The sequence below is a fragment of the Strongylocentrotus purpuratus genome, unplaced genomic scaffold, assembly GCF_000002235.5.
Source record: "Strongylocentrotus purpuratus isolate Spur 01 unplaced genomic scaffold, Spur_5.0 spur5_scaffold_12, whole genome shotgun sequence".
Taxonomy (NCBI): domain Eukaryota; kingdom Metazoa; phylum Echinodermata; class Echinoidea; order Camarodonta; family Strongylocentrotidae; genus Strongylocentrotus; species Strongylocentrotus purpuratus.
The window spans coordinates 28,894,486-28,914,169 of NW_022145597.1; the positions used below are offsets into that span (position 1 = coordinate 28,894,486).

The window sequence follows — 19,684 nt, forward strand, 5'->3', positions numbered from 1 at the left end:
AACTTTAAGCATTTGAATAGGCCTCATGTTGAAATATGCGAACATGACAATGACGTTATCCGAAGTTATTTGGATTTTACAAAAAAGGGTGTTAAATTAGATTTTTCAAAAAAAGAAAAAAAAAAACCACACCACATGTTTCATCCACAGCAAAAATACACAACAAATGAGGTCACTGAAAAATTGCCAGTGGCGACATACAATGTCGAAAAGCAAAATTACTGTAATTTTGCTAATAATTAATATTTTGCCACCCTACTTTTTGGAAAGTTTCCAATATGATTTGTTTACTATATTTTGACCCTTTAAAATTGTTTAAGATTGTTACTGTGCAAATCCCTGCACTCTTTACTTATATAACATGTCATGTGGACACAAACTACATAACTGAATGCATTTCACATTCCGGTAAGTAAACAAACATTATTATTTCACAATTCAAATCAAAATTAATAAAAGTGTAATACATCACATGCAAACAGAAATAGATAAAAATACATGTAATAAATGTAATAAATCCAAAAAGCTATGAATGGCAAGACAAAATAAGCAGGAAAATACAATAATCGGAGTAAAATATTTTGTGAAAAAATAACAATTGTTATCTAACTGCAGTTTTGATCTACTTATATTTGCTGGACAAACAAGGATAATGAGAAAAAAATAAATGAAATGGCAGATTTTTTTCCAACATACCAATGTCAGCAAACAAATATCACTTGGAATGAATTGATTTTCCTTTTCCCCTACATGATCATATACTCATCTTTACTTAAAAAGCTCATGAATATACACATAAAAAGGTAGAAACAACTTGCCATGCATGCTACAACCCACAAGACCAACAAAGTTAGCAATGTCTCATGGGCCTTGTGACAAATATACTTAGGGATCACTCCACAGATTCCAGTCATAAGAAATATCAACAAAAATAAGATGAAAAGAAGGAAAAAATGGCAAGATAAATAAAAGGGAGAAAAACAATAATTCACCAATCAGTATCAATGTCTCCACCTCAACAGCGTTTCAAGGATCCCTGAAGAATTGGGAGAAAAATGGTGCATACTCGCTCAGTCACAATCATGATCTCCAACTTACAATATTCTTTGATTAATGTTCATGAAAACTTGAGCAAGTTTTTGATACACACCTAAAGCCCAGCGCACACTACACAATCATCCTACGCTCTGATTTTCGTAGAAAGGACAGTTAATGCGGTTATATTAGATAATAAAATCTAAAAAGTCACTAATCCTTCTAATTTAGGTTCTCATTAATGATAAGATTATAACAAACCAGGATTTAGTGCATTTAACGCTTCCAGTCAGAAGAAAGCTGATTCGGCGTTAACTCGTGAGACAATCGCACATGTAGCCTACTGGTCTGACGTCACTGCGATTCTGAGCCGATCTAGCATTTCCCTCTCCAAGGAAGTATGAAATCCCTTGAAATCTAGATTTTATTAATCATATGACTATTCAGATCCTCTGTCATTGAGATTTAATATGTGCGAATGTTCATATGAAATGCTGTAGTAAATTCTTCCAAAGTCGGACCACAGTTGGATCCTGTAGTGTGTGCTGGGCATTAGGAAGAAAACTTAAAATATATAAATTCAGGGATGCCAGTAAGAATTGATCAGAGGGCCTGAAAATCATTTAGAATGAGCTATTTTGTACACACAAAAAAAGCCCAAACTATGGTTTGAACATAACTCACCAGGGCCTGAAAACTGGCATCCCTCAGTGATTTATTACAAGCTATTCTTATCACCATCAACACAATTCTGATCAGTTACATCATCCCTGAAATGCACATATTTCTGCTATGCATAATAACGGATTATCCTCGAAAGAGGAGGCCATACAAGACCTGGCTAGTAATTTATTATTGCATGGCTTGGACACAAGTAGATTCCTGGAACAGAATTATCCATCTGTGTAAAACTGACTGACATGATCAAACAAAAGAGGGCAGCATGCACCTTTTCTCACAAAAAACATGAGCTAACAGGAATACACATCTAGAGCTGTGCAAGTCCATCCTTTTTTTTTGTTTCACACTGCAGGCCACATATAAGATTTTAGTATTTAAAGAGATGATTGATAATACAAAAAAAAAAAAAAAAAAAAAAAAAAAAAAAAAAAAAAAAATAGCAACGAAAACAGACACACTATAAATGCAATCTTGTATGGATTCCATGTGGACAGTGCCACGGATAAAGGAGGAAGCAAATATCATGATCTCTGACTTAAATATTCTCAGATACATGTCTTGTTTTGCTGCTTTTTTTATTTCAGTATTTCTGAAATTTTTATCAAAATGATATTCCTACTGGAACTGGGATCAGATTAACTTTCAATGGAAATGTTCTTTTGTTATCAATTTAAGTTTGTAAGTACAATTTGAGGGTTCAGTAATACAAAGACGTAACTCCATATTTTGTCAAAATGAGTATTTGATATCAAAATGTTCAGAAAAATGTGGGCTTTCCAGGAAACACAAAGCCTTAACTCCACCCAACACCCCATTGAAGTCGATGGTTAGTGAAACACAGACTAAAAGGGAAGGGGTGGGGATCAAAACATTTGCTTTTCTTCGAAATTATTCTTACGATATTCACCATGATATTCACCATCTTGCATTAATCAAATGTTTAGTTGCACACATGTAAATAATCAGCACCCGACATGCTCTTAAACTACAGCTGATTACATGTATGTACACGTATACAAGATCATGCACAAGAAGTTACTTTCCTTAATTTTGCTCTGTTGTAGACTTGTAGTGTATATTCACAATACTAATAAAGGAACAATAATTGAATAATGATTATTGCCACTGATCAGTTGCATAAGTAAATCTTGATTGTCAGATGAATATCTTGCAAACATTGTTGTACAATTAAACCTATTCACATGGAATAGTTAACCATATCGATAGCAATTTTATGAAATTGAAATCTGAAGAACATCTAAAGACCAAATTCATGGATGTATAAACACAAGTTATTGCTTCTCTTTAATTTTCTATAATATCAAATCAAATAATATGGTATTCTGGGCCCCTTTGCACAAAACTTACCATTGATGGTAACTTTGCCATCAACGGTAACTACCATGAAAACCTTGATTTTGATTGGCTGTTGAGCCCTGTTACCATGATAGTTGCCATTGATAGTAAAGTTACCATCAATGGTAAGTTTTATGCAATGGGGCCCTGATTCTCCAAGCTATGCTGGACCCTACATCCCTTCTGCAGAATATAAGGACAGGGCATACCAGGGGGGCGACTCACAAAAATTGTCATCAATGACAAATGACAGTTTTTGTTATAAGCTACTGAAATCCTTGCTTCTGATTGGTTATCAGCACTGATTTTTGTATTTGTCATTAAAAAAAGGCTTTGTGAAACGGGTCCCTGAACTCTATAAATCCTCTAGGCGACGTCAGTCAGCAGACTTGTTGCATTATACAAGGGTTGCATGCATGAGAATGAGTTTATTATACGATCTATCCGCATGTCAGTTGGGGCTATATGCATCTTTCGTGTTTAGTTTGACGGCTTCGTATGATAGGTGCTTAAACAGCCGCAACAAGAGCGGATAGGTCCTGTAATGAATGAGTGAAAACATGCATCATTTGTTTTATATAAAAACTCCTAGATCCTTGTTATTTGATGTAGAAAAGAAATATTTCCAGATTGTTTTGTGTCAATCGGCTACAAACAAACCCCTAATTTACTAGGCTTACTTTAAGGCACATACAGAGAAAAGCACAAATTCTTCTATATGCATTTACAACTTTACATGCAGTGCTACAAAAATATAGGCCCACACAACGTGGACTAACCTCTATGCCACTCCTGCCCATCGCATACTGAAAAATCATTGGATAGCAATAGAAACTTTTGCACGCTTTTCCATGAAAAAAACGTTAGATAGTCTCAGTAAATGAATCACACATAATCCTGTTTGACCAATCATTTCATTAGGATCTAGGAGTAAGTTTTACAACATGTATTTTGCATGCTTTCACCTCTCAAATCCACTTTGAACCACGATCTCCCAACACTACTATAACAAACAAACTCCAATGTTCTCTTACCGGGAATATTGACACGACTCATCTGTCATTCATCCACAAATCTAGGCACTCAGTTATTATCCGTCCCACCTGCAGTGTTAACTTTCTGTCTGTCAATGGAATCTATGATGGACACAAGATACTGGTCAATCAAATGTTTGGCCAGCTCGGACACCTCACCGTCCATCCCTCCTCCCTCCCTCAGGTCATCTGCATTAGCCAGGTCATCTACACCCATGCCTCTGAAGCCGGGCAAACCCATGACAGTTTCCCCTGGTGACGTGAAGCGATTGGCGTCCTGTCCTTCATAGTTGGTCTGTCCTAGCAACACCCAGTCTTCTTCTCTTTTCATATCAACACCAGGGTTGCTCTGTGACTGATTCATGGCTGTCTTCAATGCCTCTACTTCTGCATGTTCAGCTGGGCTTAGGCTGTGAGTGAAACGAGTGGACACGTTCTTGATGAATTCGTCCACTTGATCTGTCTCTTCCTTGAGCACCTGTCCAGACTGAAGATGATGCACAGTGGAATCTCCTGAAGTTACTGGCCATGTGAAGTCCACCTGATCTACATGGATGTTATCATCAAAGGGACCTTGGGGACTGGTTTCATCTCTATTAACAGAAATGTCTTTGTTTGTTTTCTGTTTCTTTGTTTTCTTGTTGCGAACAACTTTCTTTTTTGCCTCAGAACTCTTCACTCTGATCTCCTTATCCTCCTGCTTTACAACAGATGCCTTTGCCCTTCGTCTACCAACCTGAGATTCACTTTTAGTCTTTTCAACAACTTCTGATCTACAGCTTCGGCCCTCACTGCTGTGGTCGCAACTCACAGTCTCAGAAGCAAAGTGCTCGATGATATCGCTACTGTCCGCTTTGCCAGTCTGCAGACATGGCACACTCCCTCCTGGAGCTGGACGCCCCACCATCCCCTCACTCTTACTCTCGCCAACCTTACGTCCTGACATCCGAACGGAGCCAGACTTGCTACTCTTGCTGTTACTAAAAGTGTCCTTCATTGCACCCTCTTTCTTGCTCTTGGTTGGTTTGGTGAGAAAGCCGGCACTGCGACAGAAGGCCATGATACAGTGCAAGTTGCCACCGGTTCTCTTCGTCCTCCTCTGCTGCACTCCAAGCCGCAGTTTGCGGATGTTGAGATAGTCAGGGTTCTGGCAGTTCAGATCGGTGCTGATGTCCTCCCATCTGAAGGTGGAAAATCAGGGGAAAGATAGCATATAAATACGCAAGAAGAAGAGATTGGTGGTAATGACAGGCAATGATGAAAATCACCAGATCAAGGAAAAGAGGGGCTGAAGAGGTAACATGAAGGAGGATAGGATACTTGTTATCTTTATAAATCCCTATCCCAGCATGCATAACAAAATTGATAAATGCCTCACATACTGTGTACTTAACCATCTGACCGTATAAAAATAGTTCAAAACTTCATATTTAAGAAATACAGCTATGGCCTCCTGCTATCTCAAGCCTTTTCAATCCCTCTGGGATTTATTAATCTTTGTATTGGATACGGTAGATTGAACGTTTTTCGATTAAGCTGAACAAACAAGGACCAAACAAATGATGTACATTATCTAGTGTTCCTGCATGCTTACTTGAAACAGTGGATTCCTGGTTGCTTTCTACTAGGATCACCGATCAGTATCCATGTCTCTACCTCATCAAGGTTTAAAGGATCCCTGCAGAAGTGAAAGAAAAACAGAGAGCATATTGGCTCAGTCATTAAACCATCTACATAAGGAACCAGAGAAAATGGGACTGAATCCAGCCCATGTGGATGATTCCAGTGAATGCTGTTTGTTAAAGAGGGTGTAAACTGACGAGGCTATGTGTCTTTCCCGTGGCCTGACTCGGGGCCAATCGGGTATAGTACAAGTACCGGCGCAACCGCAGCAATCACGCTCGTGCAACATACGCGAAACCGAAGCGTGAGGAGAACTTCAGTCTATTTCGCGAACGCTGACCATGTAGAGATTAAGTCGCTGACTACTGTTAATCACGTCCATTCATTTAGTTGTCCAAAAGGAGACGTAGATGGTATTCCCCTGTATTGGTCAGTTTACACTCCCTTTAATGGGCCCCTTCTCCTGTTCCAATGACACTGGTAAGTATACCAGTGTAAAAACACTCTCCTTCATATAGGACATTAAAGATGAAGTTGAGTTGTGGTCATGCGATTGCATTATGAAAGAAACGGTGTGGAACCGACCAGAAAAGGTTGATCATCTAGCATATAAGAATGTGTGTGTATTGCAAGGTTCTGGAATCATCAAAATGATAAGAAATTTGGCCAAGTCTTGGTAAAGTTACAAACACTTGCACAGAAAGATGTATATGAGACTACACGAACACGTGGCGTAAAAAGCCGGCCCCCGATTTTTACGATGTTACATGCATATTTAGAATATGAAGGCATTTGAAGAGCCATGCTTTTCAGGGAACATGTCTTAACTGATGTTCTTCGACACTTGCACAATAAGAATGAGTAATGCTCACAAATAATTTTTCACCTCTTCCCAGAACTCAACCTTCTCTTTAAATGGAGGTCCCTTGTGTAGGAGAGTTCATTCCTATGCATGACATGTAACCCACTCCAGTTTTAATAGAGAGCAAACCCCTGTGTATAGTTGTAGTACACTGCATAACAGGCAGAGACTCTGCAACTCTGACACTGATTATTATAAGGATTCTGTTTTGGGGGAAATAATGAACTTTCATTTGACATCACCCCCCAAACAAGTGCAAAACCTAAGCCTGAAAGTCAATAAAGTGACTGATTCAGTTCACTTTATGAGCTCTATAATATGAGGACTTTGCATTTAATTCTCAATGAAATTAAATGACTTGAAAGAATTTCATTCTCAATGAAATTAAATGACTTCACTTGATGAATGAATTTAATTGGAAATCTGATATTGAACATTGAAACATTAATAAGGTCTGATATTAAAGATAAACTTTAGTACTGGTAATGCGATTGCATTGTGAAAGAAAAGGTGTGGAAAGGATCAGAAACAGTTGATCATGTAGCATGTAAGTATTGGTGTGCACTGCAAGGTTCTGGAGTCATCAAAATCATAATAAATTTGACCGAGTCTTGGTAAAGTAACAAGCACATACACAGAAAGCTATGTATGGGACAACACGCATGGTGTCGGGGTTGGTACTACCTTGATTCCTTGTCTTTCTATGCTCATTACTCAGCCAGTATACATTTTCTTCCAAAATTGTTTGGCACATGTCATTTATTTGTAATCTTGAACATTCAGTGTAAGTTTCGTTTGATTCTGTGAGAAATAATTTTCTTTTTTTTACCAGTACTCAACCTTCTCTTTAAACATTGAAACATTAATCAAGTCTAATATTGAACACTGAAACATTAATAGCTTAATGTTTTAAGGTTCACGCTTTAAAAAAAAGTTTTTGTTATACTTCTAGAAATTTAGAGGGGGTGATGTCTCGACTCTCTAGGCTGTCTTTTGTTCCTTGATACCGGTATATCTTTTTTGAGCAAGCAAAAATGTTAAAACCTAATTATACATGAAGTGAAAATGTAATTTTGTTAATAAATATACAATCTTAGAAATATAACTTGTGAGAGAAAAGGAAAATTCTTGAACTGGAACTATTGGTAATTTCAAATGTTCTTGGAAGAGCTGCAGCCCCCCTCCCCACCCCTTATACAGTCAAACCTGATTTAGCGACCACCTGTATAGAAAGACCACCTGTCTACAAAGACCAAATTTTTTTGTTCCCCTTGAAAATGGTTTCTTATTGAAACATGTACCAAAGGAACCTGTACATAAAGACCACCTGCCTATGAAGATCACTTTTCTTGTCTCCCTTGTCTTTATAGATAGGTTTCACTGTATCTCACGGGTCTTTGACATCAATACTAACCTGTATGCATCTACAGCCTTCAGAGGCACATCTTCGTATCCAATGGGGCAGAAGTAGTGGTTATGGCAGTGGTATATGAAAGCCATGTTAGGATCCTATGGCAGAATTATGGTCAGAGTAGAAACAAAAAGTTCATCAATCATTCATCAATCGTTAATCAAACTAGATGGAATTCGACTGCGCGCAGTCGAAAATGATGCCTCCGTCATAGAGCAATTTTACAAACCAAAACAGAAGAAATTTTTCGGATTCAAGTTCAATTGTAATCCATTGACAGGTTCTCAGAATATCGTGATTACAAGCAATTTCTCATATACATATATATATGACCCTTTAATCTTTGACCTCATGACCCTAAAATCTACTCAGTTCATTGGCTCTGCAAGATGTCCTGAGTTAAATAGTAATCCATCTGTCAGTTCTAATGAGAATGCGTTCACAAGCTATTTTTGCATACATAATGAGCCCATGATCTTTGACCTTTGACCTTATGAACCAAGAATCTACTCAGTTCATTGGCTCTGCAAGTAACATACATGACCTAATTTTGGCAGGAATCCATCAATCGGTTCTTGAGATAACGCGATCACAAGCTGTTATTGCATACATAATGTGTGCTGTGGCCTTTGACCTTTGACCTCATGACCACTAAATCTAATCAGTTCATCGGCTCTGCAAGTAACATACATGACCTAAGTTTGGCAGCAATCCATCAATCGGTTCTTGAGATAACGCGATCACAAGCTGTTTATGCATACATAATGAGCCCTGTGACCTTTGACCTTTAACCTCATGACCCCAAAATCTAATCAGTTCATTGGCTCTGCAAGATACATACATGACCAAAGTTTGGCAGGAATCCATTAATCGGTTCTTCAGATAACGCGATCACGAGCTGTTTTTGCATACCTGATGAGCCCTGTGACCTTTGACCTTTGACCTCGTGACCCCAAAATCTAATCAGTTCATCGGCTCTGCAAGATACATACATGACCAAAGTTTGGCAGGAATCCATCAATCGGTTCTTCAGATAACGCGATCACGAGCTTTTTTTGCATACCTAATGAGCCCTGTGACCTTTGACCTTTGACCTCGTGACCCCAAAATCTAATCAGTTCATCGGCTCTGCAAGATACATACATGACCAAAGTTTGGCAGGAATCCATCGATCGGTTCTTCAGATAACGCGATCACAAGAACGGGACGTACGTACGTACAGACGTACAGACGTACGTACGTATGTACGGACGGACAACCCGAAAACATAATGCCTCAGGCTACTTCGTAACGGAGGCATAAAAAGGTGGCATATATTTGTATACATGCCATGGAGACTCAGGGCACTCGAAGAATGAAACAAATTTTGTTCAGACCCCCTCCTCCGACCCCCCCCCCCCCCCCCCCCAGAAGTAGTGGTTATGGCAGTGGTATATGAAAGCCATGTTAGGATCCTATGGCAAAATGGTGAGAGTAGAAACAAAAAAGTCATCAATCCTTAATCAATCATTTATAATCAATCATTTAAGGTTTAGACCAGTTTTGGAAACGCCCCCCCTCTCAAAAAATGAAATGGAAGCTCTCATTACCAATCATGTGAAGAATATGTTTTGACTAATACGTGATGATACAAATTTTGCTGTGAAACCGCCTACCCGTACTAATTTCATATCGATCCGGCCTGGATAGATATCGGGAATGCACTTCAGCATTGAACATTTGGTCATATATTTCTGCTAATCTGCCATCTAAACCTCTGAAGGCAATATTTAGACAATATTGAATGGATATTTTGCACCCAAAACCCTTGAACAGCAATTTTACCACTACCGGTCTTTACCTTTAATCTGAAAAGATTGCGTGAATTTGTATACATGCCCTGGAGACTCAGGGCTCTCCAAGAATAAAACAAATATTTTCAGACCCCCCCCCCCCCCCTGCACTTGCAGTTATCAAGTTAATAAGAACTGTCCATATTGTATATTTCTAAGCATTAATCACCATCTATACTTGTCGGAACAATAACTGAAAAGTAAATAGCAGAAGAAAAATATGATATTCCTTTATAGTAGAAATAAAATATGGATTTAAATCCCCCCAAGGAATTCTAGCGTCGTCTATCTAGATATTCAATTCCGAGGCGCATTTACCCCCGCTTTAGCCTAGCTGCCTTTACAGCGCTCCAGCATTTCAAGGAATTAATTCCTGCCAGGTACCCAATTACCTCACCTGGGTCGAGTGTGGCAAATGAAGATTAATGCCTTGCCAAAGGACATAAGTGCTGTGTCGGGGATCGAACCACGACCTTTGAATATCAAGTCAAGTGCTTAGCCTACTTGACTACGACACTTCCATGTACACATACAACGTAAGTCTCAATGTTCATATCTTCGTACCCAAAGGGAATGATTTCTCTGCTAGATCTTCTATATAACTACCAGAAAACTGGGGACCACTGCAAACCAAAAATAAAAGTGCACATCTTAAACCACACCGTATGTGTATTGTGTTTGTACAGACGTGTTTCAATCAGATAAGATTATTTACGTCTGGGGACTGACATTTAAACGTCACCATACGAAAGACGCGACTCAGTTTCGAACCTGCGTCCTCGGCTGAATCAGTTTGCAACTTCCACTGATAGCTGGATTACAGGCCGCACGCCACAACGCCTACTTGAACATTTCAAGTGCTTTTATTGGAAATTGTCAAAAAATTTGAGAACACTGGGGTCCATTAATTGTACTGACCTTCAACCCTTGTCGTAACAGATGTAAACCTTGGGCAGACGTTCTTCCCACTGTCCTACTCCTGCCATGGGGTTTGTACTGGAAGTATGCCCTTCCTCGCACTCTGTAGTGATCATTCAGCTGCTTGAACCACCTGTCAATGACAGTAAAGATAAACCATAGTTAGTAGCTAGATAATTGCACCACATGACAGTAGAGATAAGTAGAGTAGAGATAGTTGTACCAGAGTAAGATTTCCTAGCATAATGAATTACGTACATGTACATATATTTTATTCTTTTACCAGATAAATATAAACCATAGCTAGTAGAGTAGCGATTGACTGATTGAAGGATTTTATTGAGTATTATCCATTCTCGCAGTCCAAAGACTGAATTGCAATGGTTACAACAGTTTACAATGTATATACATGATAAAAGCAATTATACAATAATATAAAAAATAATATCGCTAGTGACATAAAACATGCTTGCTTACAATATATTTTATATAGATAATTGCACCACATGACAGTAGAGAATATATTAGAGTAGAGATAGTTGTACCACAGTGAGATTCCTTGCATAATGAACTACATGTACATGTATTTTATTGTTCTTTTACCAGAGCATTCCTGCAGCATTTTTATAGAAACTTATAAAGCTATTGCAATCCCTTGATGCTCTCATGTCTTTATTCTACTTTTACACATGTTTCATGAGCTTTATGGGGAGAATCAAACACCAGTTACATGTATGATGAATACAATGAGTCATGAAATATGTTCAGTTTATACAGATTTAATATGTATAAGGGGCAGAGAAAGACTAAACATTGTTTATATATATATATATATACATGACTGTGTAAAGCTTGACTGTGTAAAGCACCTATGAAATACAAAAGTAAAATCACATTCAACTTGTAAATGAATTGTGGAAAAAATAGCTACATGGAACAAAAGTCTGTAATACTCACTGAACCGTGCACAGAAATGAAAGGCATTATGCATTAGGCATTTTATTTGGCGTTAAGGGTTCTTTATTCAATGTTAATAATAATAATAATAATAATAATAATATGTCTTGTTTACCCAGGGTAGCCTCATCAGTATTTAAACTGTTCTCCCTGAGGGCCCTGCAATCATATTATTACCCCGGTCATCGGATTCAGGCTTACCCGCACACAATGTATGCACATTCTCCACTCCCTGGGGAGAATTCAGCCAGGCGTCATTTTACAAGCGCATACTTGCTAATCTAGGCACATTAGCTTTCGCATCCTACTGGTACCCATTTAACACCTGGGTGGAGAGTGGCAAATGTAGATCAATGTCTTGCCAAAGGACATTAGCGCATATTTTGCGAATGAGGGTTCAATGCTATACTTACCTCATGAGGGTGGCATTCCCTGTGAAAGGCCCAAAACGGATCTCACCGAAGGGTGGTTGGAACCCCAGGACGTTAAGGGCTTGCTCCTGGGTGATGGGGGGCATGGTGCCCCCTCCTAGGGTGCTGAACAGGTAGTTCCAGCAAGAAACCAAGGACGATAGGCCACATGACTTGCTGTACTGGGGTCTACTCACACAAAACCTGTCAAGAATTTGAAATTATATCAGGTGGTGTTTCGCAAAGACTAAAGATCGACTTTGGCAGGCCATTAATGCCACTGGTTGCTCTCACTATTGGTCTTTCAATTATGATCTTTAGATAATATTTTTAACTTCCATAATTAACTATCAAAAAAGGTAAATCGATCTGTAGATTTGTGACCACGATTTGTACGTCCCTTGATAAACCAATGCCAGGAATGGTTAGAGGAACTAGTGACATGAATGGCCTGCCATAGTTAAGTCAAACTTAAAGTCGATCTTAGTCTTTGTGAAACACCCCCCAGAGGTGCTCTCTAACATGATCATTTCAGTGGTGTGATGGCGGGAATCAGTCTGACAACTGTAGTGTATTGTGTCTATGGAATTTAGGGATTCAATACCATATCTAAAGAGCCAGAATCGTAATTTCCAAAGTTTGGGCCAAATCACTCAAGATAAAAATCTGTAGATTTTCTTTTAGGTAATGTTCACAATCACCACCATTATCAAAAAATTCTCTATTATTCAAACTAAAGCCTATTTAGGTTTTCATCTATGATTTTCGCCTTCAATAAAGTACCCTCACTACCGTAAGCATTCTATTTGTATTCAACATTGTATTTGGAATCTTTGATTTGCTTTGGTCAATTACAAAAACAAAAACAAAACAATTTTATTTAGGGAAGCATTCTACAATACAAGTTATACAATCCAGCTGCGCAGGAGTTGAGGCTGTGTGCACCTATCTCGCGAAGCCGTCAAGCTCAGTACGATAGGTGCATAAACAGCCTCAACAAGAGCAAATCTATCTTTTCATGAACAAATGAAAACATGCATTATTGTTTTATATAACGAAACTCCTAGATCCTTGTTATTTGATGTACAAAGAATTCATTTCAAGATTGTTTCATGTCATTGTATCGCTGACAAATAAATCCCAGGTTTAATAGGCTCACTTTTAATAGCGCGCACACAGAGATAAGCGCAAGTAGAGGCCTCTGCCCTCACACAGTAAAAGCCCACTAATCCTCTATGAGCACTGCTGCACATAATGTACCGGTACTTAAAAATTGTTGGATAGTACTGGAATCTATTGCATGTTTTAAAAAAAACATGGGACAGTCTCCGTAAATGAATCACAAGTGAACATGTTTGGACAAATTACAATAATACACTGTTTCTTAGTTCTATTTTGTTCTCAATTGTTCTTAAATGTGTAAACTAAGTGTTTGTGACATTAATACAGTAATGTTAAAACATTTTCTAGGCAATGTACTATTATAATTATTATTACTTAGATCTTGTATTCAATACTGGGAGTACATCAGAATTCTTTCTGTGCAAAACATTCTCAAAGATTTCCAGAGATTAAAAAAAGAGAACTTACCATCTCTTTTGGTCCAAGCACTTTCTCTGTGCTAGGAGCTCAGGTGTTGTTGATACAGTTGGCGGGATATAGGCACTATCCATGCTACCTTTCGATGAACTTTTCCTTGATTTTGCCTTTGAGAGTTCTACAGAGAGACAACAAATGCAGAACTTACTAACCTCAATCAAGATCAGAGCTGCCCACCTTGTGCAACCAAAAAATGGAACCATGATGGCAAAAAAAAAAGGAATTTCAAGCAAAAAAAAAGGAATTCATTAAAACAAAACTTACATCCATGCGCTAAACACTTTAAAAGCAGAAATGTCCATTCCTCATGCTGTTTTTTCCATACAATCAGGTATTTTGGAGGTTATTTTGGTATTATCGGCATTTCATTCTTTTTGAGAATATTTTTCTCTTGAAGTATTTGTTCAAGTATGTTTTAAACTTAGTTTTCTATTTATTTTGTGATCAAATCATCATTTTAGGGCAGTTGTTTGACGTGTGGTATGTAAAAAAAATAAATTAATTAAAAAAAAAATACAACAAATTATTAAATTAATTTAAAAAAAATATTTTATCAAGAAAAAACATACTACTGTAATTTGGAGGAAAAAAACAGTAATGGTTGGCAGCTCTGCAAGATGTCTTCAGAACTACAAGACAGCAGTTTATCATAGAGATGCCTCCTGTCACACAGAGTTGATCAACTATAGTACCCCTTGCATGAAATTCCGTCACAGAGGTAACGTAGTCAAGTGTGGATTGTCAATGGACTGTGGATCGCATGGTTTGCGTTTTGAGTCCTGTCACGGCATTAATGTCCTTTGCAAAGCAGTAATCTACATTTGCCACTCTCCAACAAGGTGTAGTAATAGGTACCTGGCAGGAAATTATTCCTTGAATGCTTGGAGTGCCTTAGGACAGCCAGGCTAAACCAGAGTAGTAACAGTACTGTGTATGTGCCTTAATTGAAGCATCCCCTAGGATGGATATGTGCACCATGTAAGTGAAGCGATTATCACTATTTTTTTAAACAAGCAAATACATGTACCTGTGCAGACTAAATTACTAATGAACTGTTGAAACTTTTGAATTTCCAACTTACGGTAATAACAAAAGACTTCAACTGAACATATTTTGGCAAAATTGAACCAATGACGACAAATAAAGATCCTTACTATTGGGTGGTCTCTTCTTAGTCTTCTTGGATCCCGTCATGTCGCTGACGTCTATCTCCCATGCAACCACCCTCTCAGGGGCACTGCACTCTTCTGCATGACTCTCAACAGGGACGATGGTCTCTTGGAGTGTGTCAGGTCGGTCAGCATTCAGGTAAGCTGTGACCCTGTATAAGGAAGGAGAGGAAATAAGTGAAGGAGGAGGAAGAAGATGAAGAAGAAGAAGAAGAGGAAGACAAAGAGGAGACGGAGGAAGGGGAGGAGGAGGAGAAAGAAGAGGAGAATTAGATGAAAAAGAAAAAAGGGAAGAAGGAGGAGGGAAAAAGATCACTCTTCTAGCACTCAAATATATGCTTCAGCGAAGTATATGTACATGTATGTAGGTATCAGGCTCTGTTTTAGAAGAGATAGCTACACAGTTCAGGTATACTGTTTGTAAAATGAACATCAATACCAGGATTAAATACCAAGGGCAAATTCTCCCTGGCAAAGGTACTGACAAGTGTTATAAAAAAAATGTCTATTTTCAACCACTCTCTTCTGGGCAGCCTGGATACGACACGTAAATAGTTGCTTACCCTTGCATCTGCTCAGCTGATGCAACTTCATACGGTGATGAGGGAGGTGGCAGTGGAATGCTGGAGAGCTCATTATCATCATCATCTTCCTTCATTAGGGAATATTTATCATTCCTCCTTCTTTGGTAATGGTGGTCATCCTCCTCCTCCTCCTCATCATCGCTGTCATTGTCATCATAGTCGTCAGTGCTGCTGTAGCTGCTTTCTTTGCGATCTACAGGTGAGGCAAGATCTGAGAATCTCGCAGTGATGTCTTCATGAAGCGAGGTGGGGTAATACTCGGGTGCTGTTACAAATGTGAGAAAAGAAAAAGAATAGCCTAAATAGTAAATTAGTGAATTCCTCATGATGTCGAACATTATGTAAAAAACAAGCAGCTTAATATTAGGTACTTGTGATGTATAGGAGGGAAAATAGTAGAAAAAAGGAAAACAAAGAGAAGGAAAACAAGGAAAATGTGTAAATTCATAGGGAGGGAGAAAGAGAAAAGGAGAAAGGAAAATCTGTTCCAAGTGTCATAACGGATTACTGAAAATTGTAAATAATACAATAAGTAGGCAGGATTTAAACAGAAGTTTCAATCAGACAATCAACCATAGCAGGAAGAGGCTACAACGAATACAATGTATCTTGGCAATGAAACGAGAATAAAATACACTGAATAATTAAAGCAAAGAAATGGAGGGTGAGAGGGAGTAATGTGCTTTTTATCTCAACAAATCCAGTGATTTACAGAATACTATTAAATGAATTTTTCTCTACATAGTTAGATTCCACATCACAATTACCTAGGTCATATCGAGACCCATCAACTTCGTCAGTTGTAAACTCTCCATCTTCTTTGACGGACAAGAAGTCTCCCAACACGTCATCACGAGCAGCAGCATCATCATCATCATCAGGGTAGACAATGGGAAGGAGTTCCTCCTCGGAGAAGTAGCTCTCCTCTGAGCCACAGAGATGTCTTGTGTTTTCCTGATCACTGGTTTCCTGGTTGTTGCTTTCGTTGTTGCTCTCGCTGCTGCTGTCCTCACTTCCCTCACCAGAGAGAACTGAAGGCCAGTTACCCATTATACCTCAGGCCCAGGAAAGGTCAAAGGTTATCTGAAAGTTGAGCCCAACTTTCTGGTTGCCTCAATGTATGCAAGGTTTGCAAAGCCTGTGAAATAGAAAAATAACAAAAATGGATGAGTAATACAAAAAGGGACCCTACCTCAGGAAAAAAATGGAGCTGGAATTAATCTAAAAATAATGATAATCTAAGTTAAAATGAAAATCATCTCTGAAACAAAATGTGAAACAAAATATTGTAATAGATCTAGATCTAGGCCTAGCTTAAAAAAGACAAGTAACAAGAAAGAAAAAAAAATCAACAAGTAACAAGAAAGTGACTTGGGCCTTGGCTTTGGGGAAAGAAAAATATCATCTCATCTCCCGGCTCCCTTGCCCTCCCCTCCCCCAAATGTCAAAAGGAAAGCTTAAAGGTAAAGACCAGTATTGGCAACGCCCCAATTTCAAAAAATGAAATGGAAGCTCTCATTACCAATCATGTGAAAGAATATGTTTTGACTAATACATGATGATAAAAAATTTGCCGGGAAACCGCCTACTAATTTATATATTTGGTAAACTTATTTCTCTCATGGTCTGGTGAGAGAGATAGGGTAGTCCCATATACATCTTTCTGTGTATAGTGCTTGTAACTTTACGAAGAATGGGCCAAATTTCTTATCATTTTGATGATTCCAGAACCTTGCAGATGCTAGATGCTAGATGATCAACCTTTTCTGATCGATTCCACAACGTTTCTTTCACAATGCAATCGCATGACCATTACTGGTCTTTACCTTTAACATGATCATGATGGTGACACATTTAACAAAGGAAAATAAATGCTATTCAATCATTAGAATGATAAATCATAAGATTAAGAGTTGTCATATTTAACCAACGTCCAACAATGTAAGGCCTAGAGTCTACTAGAAACTAGGCTAGATTTACAATATCTATAGACTCTAGGCCCTAGACCTATGCAACAATTAACAACCACAAAAACGAGGGGCGCGGCGAAACTGCCACTTCACTGTTTATACTTATAAGTTATAGATCTAGGTCCAGTCTAACAACGAGGGAAACTTTGCAAGACGTGACCCAGATCCAACCGAGACAGAAAAAAACGTTTGGTATGAGGAATTCTTTAATAAAACCAACATTTGTCAACCTTCCCATAGATCTGACAGATCGAGGTTAACTTGGTGGATTAACTTGCCAATTTTCGCTCAAGACAGTCAAGTCTCACGGAAAGTTTGCCCTTGGTTTTTTCTCTAGACTGAACGGTTTGATTTAGTTTAGAAAAAAATTATGATTAGAAAGAAAATATACTTATATTATTTTTTAATAAAATGCTATCGAAAATCATTGTAAAACATCACAAGGATAAGAAGGATTTACTTACACTAATCTGTCTGTTTTCCCGAAGCTATATAATGCGCACAATGAGATTGAGAATCACACACAAACTGCTGCGGAAGTCGATGCCTGGATCGATGTTGTTTATTTTGAAACTATCTGTTTTATTTAGTCTAATTCAAGGCTAGCAAGGCATTTGTTATTTTTATTTATCTATTATTTTGTGACATTCTTCTTCTTCTTCTGATTAAGTCTGCCTCCTTCAAATCGACTGAACTAAGCTATGAAGCAAACTATATGCGTGTGTGTGTGTGTGTGTGAACCGCAATTTACGTTCATTCGAGTGCTATTTAATTATGATACACTTTATTTACAAATATTTACAAGCTCATATATAGGATGGAGGAAGACTAGCCACTGTCACCAACCCACCCACTGACCTCCAACAGATGGCGCTGCAACAATTTCTGAGGGCGGGGAACTGTTCTCGGAAAGAATGAATGCCGATGTGAATCAGTTCTCGAGTATGGTGAGGCGCGGATCCAACCCCCCCCCCCCCCCCCTGGTTAAAAAAAAACGTTAAAAACACATATATTTAACCTTTTTTAAATCAAAAATGAAAATGCCCCCCCCCCCCTCTAGACCTGGGGAAAAAAAAGGAAAACAATTATATCTAAGTAATTTTTTTTTTCCTGCAATGCGCGGGGGCAAAATGATTTTTTTTTTTAGTGTTCACTACCCCCCGGCCCCCCCCCCCCCCACTCAGAGGTCGGAATGACCGCATGCGTGTTGCCAAAATGTCCGGTAAAGGGGTACTTTTCGTGCGACAAAGTCCGGCCCGAGAATTGTACACATTTCCAAATATCCAATAATTTCAAATTTGAAGTCACTAGGTCAGAGGATGCATTTCCTTTAGGTAATGCGTCCTCTCACCTCCAAACAACCAGGAACATGGTCATCCCCATCCTTCCAATTTTCATATTGTCCAAAAGAAACATTCCCTCATTCTGGGTACTTTTTAACTACATCATAGCAAGTTTCACTCTACCTCAAAGTCCACTATAACATTCTTCAAAGATAGCTGACAAACTCAAGTGCAATCGGCCACAAGCCCTTGTACAAACGTACCACTCATCCCTCGTCTAGTACCAAGTCCCTACTTATATCTACAACTCTGCACGACTAATGTGAAGTGCTCATTCACAGCATACATTGGCAATTAACACATATCTCTGCTCTTCTAAAAAAAAAAAAAAAACAAAACAAAAAACAGCACCTATGACTATATAAAATATTAAAATGGATGTAAGTGAGTAATGCGTGACCATCTGTATTGAATATTATGATAACTCTCACAATAATATACAAGGTAACATTCCATTTATCATACCGGTTAGTATGTTAACATTTATCATTCATTAAATGTCGGATGCTCAGTCCACCTCATATTATTAACGATAAAGAAGAAACATCCTTACTTCACACATCTTCACTTGAAATAAAGAGATAGAATATGACATATCGCCTAATAACAGTGAACCCAAAAACACTATGAACATGACGGACAAAGAAAGAGGACAAAATATACAGTCCCTCATTCTACCCTCAACAATTGCTGTGGTAGACAAAGGAACATACCTTCACTGTTATTATGTAAAAATGTATAGAACAGGTGAATATGCATGTGACACCTGGGCCCCGTCTTACAAAGAGTTGATATCAATCGTAACTTATTTGCGATTGATATCATGTACATAAGAGATAGGAGACTGCAAACTTGCGATTGATTGGAGGACTTACGATTGATTTGGATCGATCGTAACTC

General features: G+C 38.3%; 1 protein-coding gene across 1 annotated transcript; it reads right to left on the reverse strand.

Moving 5' to 3' along the window:
- Positions 1 to 3,166: 3,166 nt before the first annotated feature.
- LOC548624 (basic, immunoglobulin-like variable motif-containing protein) lies at positions 3,167 to 18,062 on the reverse strand. Its single transcript, XM_030982330.1, has 10 exons — positions 17,906 to 18,062; positions 16,239 to 16,609; positions 15,451 to 15,736; positions 14,873 to 15,039; positions 13,710 to 13,836; positions 12,123 to 12,323; positions 10,753 to 10,885; positions 8,006 to 8,100; positions 5,701 to 5,784; positions 3,167 to 5,287 (listed from the first exon to the last, which is right to left on the reverse strand). The coding sequence occupies exons 2-10, from the start codon at positions 16,519 to 16,521 to the stop codon at positions 4,156 to 4,158; spliced, it is 2,508 nt and encodes an 835-aa protein (XP_030838190.1). The 5' UTR covers positions 16,522 to 16,609; positions 17,906 to 18,062; the 3' UTR covers positions 3,167 to 4,155.
- Between the last annotated feature and the right edge of the window lie 1,622 nt (positions 18,063 to 19,684).